Source organism: Quercus lobata, chromosome 10, assembly GCF_001633185.2.
Source record: "Quercus lobata isolate SW786 chromosome 10, ValleyOak3.0 Primary Assembly, whole genome shotgun sequence".
NCBI lineage: Eukaryota > Viridiplantae > Streptophyta > Magnoliopsida > Fagales > Fagaceae > Quercus > Quercus lobata.
Genome location: NC_044913.1, coordinates 46,342,230 through 46,353,950, shown reverse-complemented (window position 1 = coordinate 46,353,950; position 11,721 = coordinate 46,342,230). Strand labels below are relative to the sequence as shown.

The 11,721-nt window shown below is 33.8% G+C and overlaps 1 protein-coding gene across 1 annotated transcript; it reads right to left on the bottom strand.

The window, feature by feature from the left end:
* Positions 1 to 8,710: 8,710 nt before the first annotated feature.
* LOC115962968 (protein WHAT'S THIS FACTOR 9, mitochondrial) lies at positions 8,711 to 10,589 on the bottom strand. Its single transcript, XM_031081856.1, has one exon. The coding sequence runs from the start codon at positions 10,190 to 10,192 to the stop codon at positions 8,906 to 8,908; it is 1,287 nt and encodes a 428-aa protein (XP_030937716.1). The 5' UTR covers positions 10,193 to 10,589; the 3' UTR covers positions 8,711 to 8,905.
* Positions 10,590 to 11,721: the final 1,132 nt, after the last annotated feature.

Here is an 11,721-nt window from a genome sequence, read left to right as displayed (position 1 = left end):
TTTTCAATGACTTTTTTTTTTTAATCATCATCAACATTTATTGTTTTTTATTCTAATAAAATTTTCTTTTTCTTTTTTTTCTTCGCATTCTAGCTTCTTAGATTTATAACAATAATAAAAAAATAAAAATAATTGTATTTTCATTTAATACATTATTCATATCATAGAATTTTTTTTTTTTTTTTTTTTTTTTTGAAAATGAAGTGTCAGGTGTGTAGTTCAAATTTTTGTAAGATAAAGAGAAGAAGAGGAAAAAAACTCATGGACATATTATTTTATTGGAGTCAATTAAATATCTCAATAATTTTGTCTCTAAATCAAATAAAACCATAAATTTTAACACAAAAATCTATTTAAATCCTAATGTTAGTTAGGTCCAAGACATTCAAAACTAACAAACTTGGTCTCTAAACCATTACTCATTTTCTTCTCTCTCACAGTAATTAGGGACCAAATTGGTTAGTTTTGAAATGTCTTGGATTTGACTAACATTAGCCCAAATCTCAGGAATGTTAACTGTATTTTATCTTGATTTTTAAATTTTTGTCATTTGTTTAATATAAAAACTTAATCTTGAGTGATTCTCAAAAAAAACTTAATCTTGAGTACTATTTATAGAAAGTAAGCTACTGGAACCATGAGTCATCCAATAAACATTGGATATTATTGTGTGTATATGAATAAGAAGTATTAAAAAAATAGAATTGTATGTAAATAGTAACCATGTATATTTATATAGTTATTGTGGCAACAATCTAAATTTATATAAGTTTACATGAATTGATGTAGGTAATTTTTGGAGTTAAATGTGCAAAATTTACCCCTTATATTATACACTAACATGCTGTCAATTTTACTATACATGGATCATGCTTACAAATTGACATGGTTAAATACATGTAAAGAACTTATGGAACATGCTTACAAATTGACCTAAGAATTATTAATGTCATTGGTATTTGTTCGGGTAGAAAAAAAAAAAAAAAAAAAAAAAAAAAAAAAAACCTATAGTTGTTCTATATCTTAAGTCTTAACTGCAGAAGGTTCGATGCCTTTTTTCAAGTTTTGAAGTAGAATATGACTTCGTAGATTAAGGAGTTCAGAAATGCCTCCCTTAAGAGGACTTTGTAGAAAATGCAAGTAACTAATTACAAGGAGAACGTTCAAAGTTATTTCTAATTCCATTGGATCTCAGGGCTAAGTGAATTGGATTACTTTCTCAAAAAAAAAAGTGAATTGGATTGCAAATAGATCCATTCGAAGCCCAATTTATTTGAAGCAAACTAATTCAAAGGTACACAGTAAACGAATCAAAGCCTATGTTATCACAATAACACCAAATTGATACGAAGAAAACGTATAGTAAGATCAAATGAGACTAACAACTAAATACTTGAATAAAGCTTCAACAAATATGATTAAACTAAGTTACAAAGTTACGAGGAACCACTTATCAGCATAAGCCTTACGAACTACAAGAAGATATCCTTAGAAACTATGTTACAATGATTTCTATTATGATCTCATCAAGTTCTTTAGAGAATTAGAGTGTTCATCATGTCTTTTGCTTGGAACTAAACCTCTTATTTATACTTGAGGTTTCAACGGTCATCGTTAGTTCCTCCATGTGTAGCTTTCTCATCTATATAATATTTAAAAATTAAAGTGTAGCAATTATTTTTACTACACTTTTGTTGAGTTACATCATCATAGCATTTCGATCCATTTTGGTATACTTTGGTTGAAAAGGACTGACATGGACCTAATTGGATTGAAGTGGATTGAATAAACTGAATGAATTGAAGTGAATTAAACTAGACTGAAATGCTATGCTAATATGGCTTAACAGGAACATAACAACAATATTTTTACAACAATATTTTTACAAACTTTTGTTGTAGCAAATTCCTACTAATTCTCATTTGGACTAACTACTAACATTACCTTTTCACTTACCAATACTCGTCATATCAGCCGTTAATTAAAAAATAATAATAATAATAACTCTAACATCTAACTTTTTTGAAAATATTATTGTTGTTGTGATTGTTGTCTCTTGTTAGACTTAAAAGCAAGGGAGTGAATTTCGTACCTGTAGCTTGGCCGATACAAAAACGCAACAATTTCATTCCAGAATAAATACTGGCAATAATGGAGTTGTTTTGGCCGTACCGGAAAAAATACTGGATTTTGGCTGGTTAATAGATATCGGTTCAATACCGACCAGTAACCCAAAAATGGATTCATCCCTCATGCACTCATCGTCTCTTTTTTCACTGAAGCCAATGGCCTCTCATTGGATCTTGAGTGGTGATGGACGACGATACTTTCATTTGAAGCCATTAGTTTTTATATTATTTAATTTTTGGTGAAAAACACATTTTAGTCCCTACATTTTCAGGCGATTTCCATTTTAGTCCCTACATTTTATTTTTATTGCTTTTAGTCCCTATCCTGAAAAACGATTCCATTTTGGTCCCTGCCGTTACATCAGAAACAGATATTGCAGACGTGGCAAACGGCAAAGTTAAATAATAATAAACTAATGTCCACGTGGCCTAAATTAATAATAAAAAATGTTTTTTATGTCACGTCAGCATCTAAATTAAAAAAATTAATTTATTGATTTTAACTAAATAAAAAAAAATAAAAAACAGAATTAAAAACTAAAAAACTTATGAATTGAGATCTAAGTGTGTCTTGAACAAGAACAACAAGAACATAAACCCAGATCCAAAAATACAAACCCAGAAATTATTAAAAAAAAAAAAAAACTAATCAAAGCCAAAAATTCCGATCTCAAAGCCAACCCACAACCACAAAAATAAAACATTAAAACCCACAACAACCTAGGCCAAGAAAATCAACCCACAGCCACAAAAGAAAAACTCAAGCGAGATCGGCAAAAGAAAGAAAAAACTTAGGTGAGATCGGCGAGGTATGGGGTCGGAGGCTATGGAGTCGAGTGCCCACCTCGCCGATCTCGCCTATGGAGGCTATGGGTCCATACAGTGCTTCAAGGAGGCATCCAAGTCGAATTCCCGTACTAGCTGTACGGGCCGCAGCTCGCGTTCATGGGTCGGGTCATCTCGACTCTAGATCGAGCCCAGAGAGAGAACCATTGTCACGCGCTCCTTGAGTCCCCGACCGGTACCGGAAAATCACTCTCGCTTCTCTGCTCCACTCTCGCTTGGCAGCAGAGCTGTAAGTTGAAGAACCAGTTCGCCAATCTCACTCACTCCAAGCCCAATCTCGAGGCTTTCACCGATCCTCTCGCTCACGGAGGTGGATTTGTTCCAGAAGTGGAACCTTCAGGTACAGCAATGATTTTCAAGATTGATTTTAAAAGTTATAGCCTTAATGTGCTAGGGTTTTAAAGAGAGTGAGAATTTAGTTCTTAAATTTGGACCCAACTCAATCTGCAGCAAACAACAAGAATCAAAAGAAAAAGGCAGCACCCACCATATATTATGCATAGTAAGTTTTATTCTATTGGTTTGCAGTTGGAAGCTTCTATTTTTCTATTTGTGTTGTGTTGTGTTGTTTATTTAGATAGTTTGCTTTTGAAAGTAATGAGGATTGTTTTTGAAACTTCACATAAAATCCTAGTAGTTATTTAGTTTACAGATACTGTGGTTTGTGCCACTAGAAGCGTTTCAGTTTTCAAATGTTGTACTTTCTGGCTTTGAGATCGGAATTTCTGGCTTTGATTAGTCTTTTTTTTTTTTTTTTAAATAATTTCTGGGTTTATGTTCTTGGATCTGGGTTTGTGTTCTTGTTGTTCTTGTTCAAGATACACTTAGAATTCATAAGTTTTTTAGTTTTTAATTTTTTTATTTAGTTAAAATCAATAAATTAATTTTTTTAATTTAGATGCTGACGTGACATTAAAAAACATTTTTTATTATTAATTTAGGCCACGTGGATATTAGTTTATTATTATTTAATTTTGCCGTTTGCTACGTCTGCAATATCCGTTTCTGATGTAACGGCAGGGACTAAAATGGAATCGTTTTTCAGGATAGGGATTAAAAGCGGTAAAAATAAAATGTAGGACTAAAATGGAAATCGCCTGAAAATGTAGGGACTAAAATGTGTTTTTCGTCTTAATTTTTTTTTACCTTTGTCCAAAAAGAAAGAATAGTTCTAGGACCACAAATTATTCCACAATTTTTTTGCCACAATTCTGACGTAGCAAACTGTAAGTGGGTAACTATTACTTACACATGAATCCACTATTTTCTCTTTGCCAATCACACTCTGTTGCGTCACAATTGTGACAAGAAATTGTAAAAAATTATGTGGTTCTAGACTTTTCCAAAAAGAAAATATTTCCCTACTAACAAATTCCCTACCCAAACACATCCACATAGCATCATTATGTTTTGTTTTTTCCTTATCTACTAATAACTTATAAGCTTAATTAGTATGTAAGTATTTACAAAAATATATACTAGTAAAATTGTTAAAAGGATACTAAATTTATTTATTTTAAAAGTTAATGGATACATATATGGTAACTCTGAAATGGTATACCGGTATTAACTGGTATTGAAAAATATTGTTTCTATAACTAAATCGAAATGACCACCGGTATGATATTGACTTCCTTACTTAGGGTCTGTTTGGGATTAATTTATTTTGCTGAAATTAAAAACTTTTTACTGAAAATATTGTAAATAAAGGTAAAAGTTAGCTGAAATATTATAATGAGGCCCATGAATAGTACCAAAAAGTACAATAAGATAAATAGTAGTAAAAATAAGCTGAATAATAAGATAAGTTAACAAAAATAATTTTTGCCAAATAGACCCTTAAAAAGACATGTTTTGGATTAATAGTAGGTGTATATAACTTCTCATATCTGCTTTGAATTTTATAACAGCAATACCTTTTGTCTTTGTCGTAGACGTTGTTTCTAACTTTAAAAACTACCGTTAGGATTACCACGTCAATTCCATGTCACTCTCATAATGTCTTAGGAAAATTTTAATTAGTTTCAACAATATCACATTAATAACATAATAAAATAAAAATTTTAAAGAATTTTTTTTATTTGACATTTACAAGACTTACATAATAAAATAAAATTTGTAATATATATACATATACATATATATATATATATTTGATAGGAAAAGTTGTAATATTTTTAATTCCCTCATATTTTGTGTAATATACAAACCTATAGGTCTAACAATATATAAGTATAGGCTTCAAGTAATCACTTATTGGTAATGACATTCTTTATAGTGTCTCGGGTCTATGATTTGAATCCCATCTCCAGCTCCTTCTTTGCTATAATGAAAAACAAAAGCAAAACAACATAGAAGTTCAAGTAATAGAATATTATCATGGTCCTACCATGTATTGAATAGGCAATACCACCTAATTAAACATGTTAGATTAGTTTTTTGCTAATTTGTTGAAAGTTAGAAAAACTACAATTGTATTGAAAAAAAGTGAGGTTTAAATATATATATATAAGCAAGTAAACTAATAAGCTAATGCCAAAAAAAAAAGAAAAAAAAAAAGAGAAAGAAGCTGCTCTAGATGCACTAATTCTCAACTAGTACTCGCCTCTCATAATAATGGGGGGAATGGTAGTGAGGTTGTGGGTTCATGACCCACTAAATATTTGTATAAGTTACCAAACAAAAAGGATGTAGAGAAATTTTCTTTCTAAGAATCAAATAAAGTTCAAGTACAATCGGTTTACAACCCTTACAAAGAACACCTAAACAGCACAAGTTAGAGATAAACACTCTAAAATTACATCACAGAGAGCAAGCCTCAAACTAGCAAAACAAAAGGCAAACCCTTATGCTTCCAACACTAACGTAGGAAATATCCCCCACATACAGCATATTTCCCTATCCTGGATAAAATTACAGAACATTCCATTAACTTCTATTCGAAAGTTGGGAAGCTTAAGCGAAAAGTGAAAGTTGAAAGAGGAGAGTGTGGAGATGAAGAGTGGAAACTGAGGGATGGGGTGTAGCCTCTGCTGCTATCGCTAAGTGTTAACTACTACTGCAGGAAACATGCTTTCTGTCTTTCTCTGTGTTGCAAACTTGCAATGCTAAACACAATGGCGAGTAAAGGATTGACACCCACTTCATCTTTGAGTGACTGTGACTTGTACGGCATAAAAATGGTAATGAGTAATGGCCAAACGTGATTAATGTTTGTTCATCCTATCTGTGCACACAATCCCTGAAAATTGTGTGTCCAAGGCATGATTTTAGTCATAATTTTAAAAAAGTGAAGGCATATATTTAATAAAAAGAGAAATTTATATATTTATAAAAAAAAAAACACACAAATATTATTTCTTAATACAATAAAAATATTAACTATTGTTGTTTAGTTGTTTCATTATCACTGGTAGTCTAGCACACATCTCACTACTTTGCACAATGTAAAGATTGAAAGACCCTGCGTTCACCAACTCACCCCCTATGCCTTACATAGTTTAATTTTTGTTATTGTTTACTTACTTTACTACCCACTGGTCTAGTCCACTATCCCAATTGCCCAATGTATGCCCCACGCCCCCACCCACCCTCCAATTAAAGAAAAAATATATCATGTATCGGATACATGAGTCTTCTCTCTCACATGAAAGTGGATCTCACTCAAGAGACAAACAACACAATTACACTTACGCAAAAGCTAAAAGGCTAAGAGCCTAAGTCACAAAATCAGTGGACATTGGGTTAAGTTAAAGAAATATAATAACATTAACAATTAACACAAAAGGACATTTAAAAAAAAAAAAAAAACACAAAAGGACAAAGTCAAATAAAGTTATTCAATGTTTAGTTCGGAAAAACATATCCTGCAACGGATATATGTTACCTATGTCTCCTCATTTAGTTCAGACTATTCTGATATTCAATATTTAGTTCAGACTATTCAGATCCAAAGGAAAAGAGAGAGACAACGGAGATGAGATAGAGAAAAAGAGAGAGAACTAAGATGAGATACCTTAGTAGGTTGACCTTTAGCTTTGTCGTAGGTTTTGACAATTTCTTTCATTAAGAGAACATTCTCTTTGATATTCCTTCCCATGACAAGTGTGGTTTGGTGCTGACCAATCAATATACTTAAGACAAGCCTTAAATCCTACTGGCCCAGGCTGTAGTAATGCATTTATAGATTATGTTACAACATAGATAGGTCTACAATCACCCATTTTAGATGGCTTGGGAACCTAAGTAATTCATGACAAGATGCTGGCATTTACCTCCCTAATAATAAGTGGTACCTGACCTGAATAAAGATTGAATGGCACTTGTAACATCTTCTTGCACAACACTCCACGCCTTTAAAAAAAGGGGACTGAGAAACCATATGGAGTTAGGGACCGAGGGTTTTATCTCCATCCATGCAAATGTCAAACCTTTTAAAAGGTCCAACTCACAAGAAAAATGTTAGAACAAGTCTAGTCCAATTCACTCATGGCCAAAATCAAGTTAGAATCCTAAAGACACTTCGCCTCAAATTGGATTATTTGAATCCTGGGGTAAGTTTTCTCTCTAAACAATAGAATCAATAGAAAAAAGAATTTATAGAATTCTAACCCCTTTTTTTACATCAATAGTTGGGGTGGGGCATTTGAATTCTAGAATATGATTTCTATAAAATTAAAATTTTCTCCTTGACCTCAATTAAATTTGTAATCAATTTATTAACCCAATTTATTTATTTTGGGTATCACAAGATAAGGCATTGTTCGATAGTTAATCCGGTGCATTGGTGTAAATTTCATTTTCAATGAAGTCCTCACTCTTTTCTTAAGCCACCGCTTGGTTGGTCAGAAACCTTTTCTGGAACCTTTTTTAGTGGAGAAAAAGTATGTACATCACCAATTCTTGAAATAAGATGTCAAGGGAGTTCTATACTTCTATAATCTATATTGAAACGAAATCCTACAAAGTAACGGTGGAGGAAGCGGGATTAGTCTTTATGATGAGGATCATTGAAAGAAGTGATGATTTTCTACGATTAGTTTGTTCTGGGAAAAGGTGCAAGAGGGTTATTAGCATCTGTGGAGGATTTAGCCAAAGCAGAACCTTCATAGTTTTTCTTTTGGAAGATTGATGTGCAGTAAGATAGCAAGTGAGACATGAAATGGATAATATGTGAGATGCAATAATGTCAGGCTATGAAATTGCAGTACTCAGGCTATGACACAATCTTCCTTTCATGGGACAACTATCAAAGATGATTAGATGATGGTGATTTGAAACTCCAAATTTTGATTACCGAGTGTGAACAACTTTTTGACATGATACTTGTACTAAATGCCAAAAGTTTCAACAAAAATAATAAAACACAACAACTAAGATAATGTAATCCTCTCATCCAGGCTCACCTCACTATGTAGAAGTAAGATGAGTTGCTTGCTGCACCTCTAAACGTAAAATGTAAGTTATCATCAAGCATTGATCCTCTCACAAAAGTTTCCGAAGTCAAGTTACAGCCAATGGAGCTTCTGGGGAACATATTACATTTCTGGGTACTACTCCAAGTAGATTTCCTCTGCTTTCATCCCAGATACAACATAAGTAGCTCCACTTTCAAAACTTCAGAGCGGATGAATCCTTTCTTTTAACTTCAACAACCAACTTAATTATATTTATTCTATATTTCCTCATCAAATAATCAAGAATATAGGCAGATAACTCCAAACTTGATACACAAATTTCAATTAGATTGGGAATAACAAGATTATTGATAATTATAATCTTTAATGAGATGCCGCATGGGAGTAGAGAATTGCTCACAGATTGCATTGACAAATTTATACACTAACTGGACAAAATATGTGGTCACTTGGTGCTTTGCATATTTTCAAAATCTCAATTTAATTCTTTGGCACTAAATGTATTGGTATAACTCAACGAGGGTCATGTATAGGCTCATCTGAATCATATTTAGAAAGCAAATCACAGTAAGACTCCTCTTCAGATATGCATTGATTATCACTCATTTCATCATCATATACATCATTTAATCGTTCATGTTCTAGATCAGAATCTTCACTTGTCTTGTACAACCCCCTGCTCCTATCTAGCAGACCTTTCCTCAACATGCTTGCAAATCTTTCCCTGATTTCTACAAGGGGGTGTCTCTGCAAGAGTTTCTGGCGGTCATAGGCTTCCCTTAAAACAACCGTCTGAGTGTCATTCTTCTTAGAGAGGTAAAAAATACCAGGATGGCGCTCAAACACTTTGGTAAACTTCTGGGGCAGGGCCAAAGGCATACGGAGGTTGCTCACATTCTTGCGCTCAGTTTTCTTTTGTATGGTTAGGTGAAGAAGCTCATGAAAGACTCCAACAATCCTCTTCTCAGATACATCTGTGCGGGGATCCAAATGGGAGGCATCAGTGTATGGCGAAGTATAAGGTAGCCTTTGCCACTCTTTCAACCAGTCCATGCATTTTCGTTTCAACCCAAAACCTCTGGTGAATCCAATTGGAAAGGCTAAGCAACCATTTTTCATGTCTTCTTCATTCTGTTGTAAAGCGGCATTCTTTTCCAATTCAGAGACAGCGAGTTCATCATCCCAGGACAAGAGTTTCAACCCAACACGATCGTCAGGAAGGTTGACCAAAGAGAATAACTCAGGGTGATATGGAATCAAGGAAGCATGGTAATCATATGGCAACCCCAAGTCCCATTTCAGCTGGTCAATAGTTTGTAAAGGAAGTGTCCATTCTCTGGTGAGCATGAGCAGTTTACGGAGCCTATTGATAATATCCATCTGATTCTCCTCAAAAACATTAAGCTCTTCCCCGTGGAGTTCCAACGCTTCAGGAGCCAATCCGATACACGGGACACGAGTGCCCCCACTATCAAAAACATAAGACTCATGAAAAACAGAAGGGTATCTCCTAACAAAAGTAGAGAGCTTAAGATCATGAGGAAGACCAAGCTGTCCACGACGATGAGAGAGGTGGTATATGGGAAGGCGACACTGACGAGTAGAAGAGATCATGGAAACAAGAATACAAGCCGCTCTAACATCCCTCTCACCAGCAACAACACCATCTAGTGCCCTATCCTTCGCCCATTTCAACTTCACATTAACAAGACCACACTTTTGCTGGTAATCAAATCCTTTCTTATATCTGTAAACGAAACCAAATTGTCCAGCCCTATTGAAAAGCAAGCACTGCGCCATTTTCTTCTAATAAATAATGATAACAGTAACCAATGATTGCCTAGCAGCATTGCTCTTGTTTCATTGCAATTGAGTTTCTCTGCGGCATAAAGTCAAACACCTTGTGAGCATTACACTGAAACTGCCAAAAGCAGAGCTGTGTTTTCATTTTCTAAAAGAAAAATCTTTTACTATCGCAAAACTTTATCCAATTGATTAGAGGGTTAAGATAAAAGACAATAGAGTAACCAAAAACGACAAGAGGAATGAACATTTAATCAGAGACAATGATAGCACCTGATTTACCCAAATACTCAAACACTTGGCCTCAAAATTCTAAACAATACCAAACAGTACCGAATCGAAACCAACAGTAGAGAGAGAGAGAGAGAGAAGGGGGGGGGGGGGGTTACTGTTTGATTTGAGAAATGGCGCAGATCAGAAGATGAATGACAATAACAACCAGTTATAAAATGCTGGAGTTAGGTTTTTTTATTTATTTTTTATTTTTAATAAATATTTTATTTATGTTTGTTTATTTAGTATTTAAACAAAACTCAAATTTAAACTCAACTATTCAATGAATCGAGCGGAATACACTTGTGTAGAGTGTGCATTAATTGGGTTAGGCGGGTGGAGAGCAATATTTTTAACCAACCTGCCCTTAGTAGGTTGGAGAAATTTCAATTCACCACTAACCCATCAATGTATAAAACATGCAAGTTGGTTAAAAATCTTAACGGTTTCAATTAGGTGGGTTGACAAATTCAATTGACTAAATTAAATTATTGTCAATTAAATTAGATAATTATTTGCTCCATTAATTAAAAAAAGGGAAAATTTCAACTTTTATTAAAAATAATTACAAATAATACATTATTTTTCATTAGAATGATTGAAATTTTATTAGACGTGTATATAGAGTAAGAATAACAACAAAATTTTAGAGAGAGCAGCTGGAGCTTATTAAGGAATAGAAATGTGAAAATGGAAAAAAATAAATAAAATAAAAAGAAAGAAAGAGATGAGAGAAATCAAGTGCATATGTGAGGTATAGTTTTGTCACATGACAAATTAATTAGGAGCACAGATCGAGTTGTGGCAAGTTAGAAATATCTCAACTTGCTATTCAATCCAACCTTCTAAATTATCTATTTAACCAGCCAAACTTAGTTCGTCTCACTTAGGGGTGTCCACGGGTTAGTCCGGGTCGAGTTTGTGCCTAACCCGAGACCAACTCGATAGAATCGGGTTGAGAAAATCTTGATCCGCCGCTGATCGGCAACGGAGTTGGATCGGCGCGGTCAGTTTTGCACCGGAAACATGGTCGGTTAATTCGGTCGGAACCATCCACGGTGAAAAATCTAGTCAAAATAGTTGATTTTAGGTGAAAAAACGCCAAATCCAACGGAGATCTAACCGGATCTGTTGAGATCTCGCTGGATCTGGTGAGATTTCACTAGATTTGGACGAAATATCACTAGATCTACTTCATAAGTCGTCGAAATATGAAAATTTGTTGCCAGAATCTGAAAATTTGAAGTCAGAAT

Coding starts and splice junctions, on each gene's coding strand:
- LOC115962968 (XM_031081856.1), bottom strand. CDS start 10,192: ATGGCGCAGTGCTTGCTTTTCAATAGGGCTGGACAATTTGGTTTCGTT.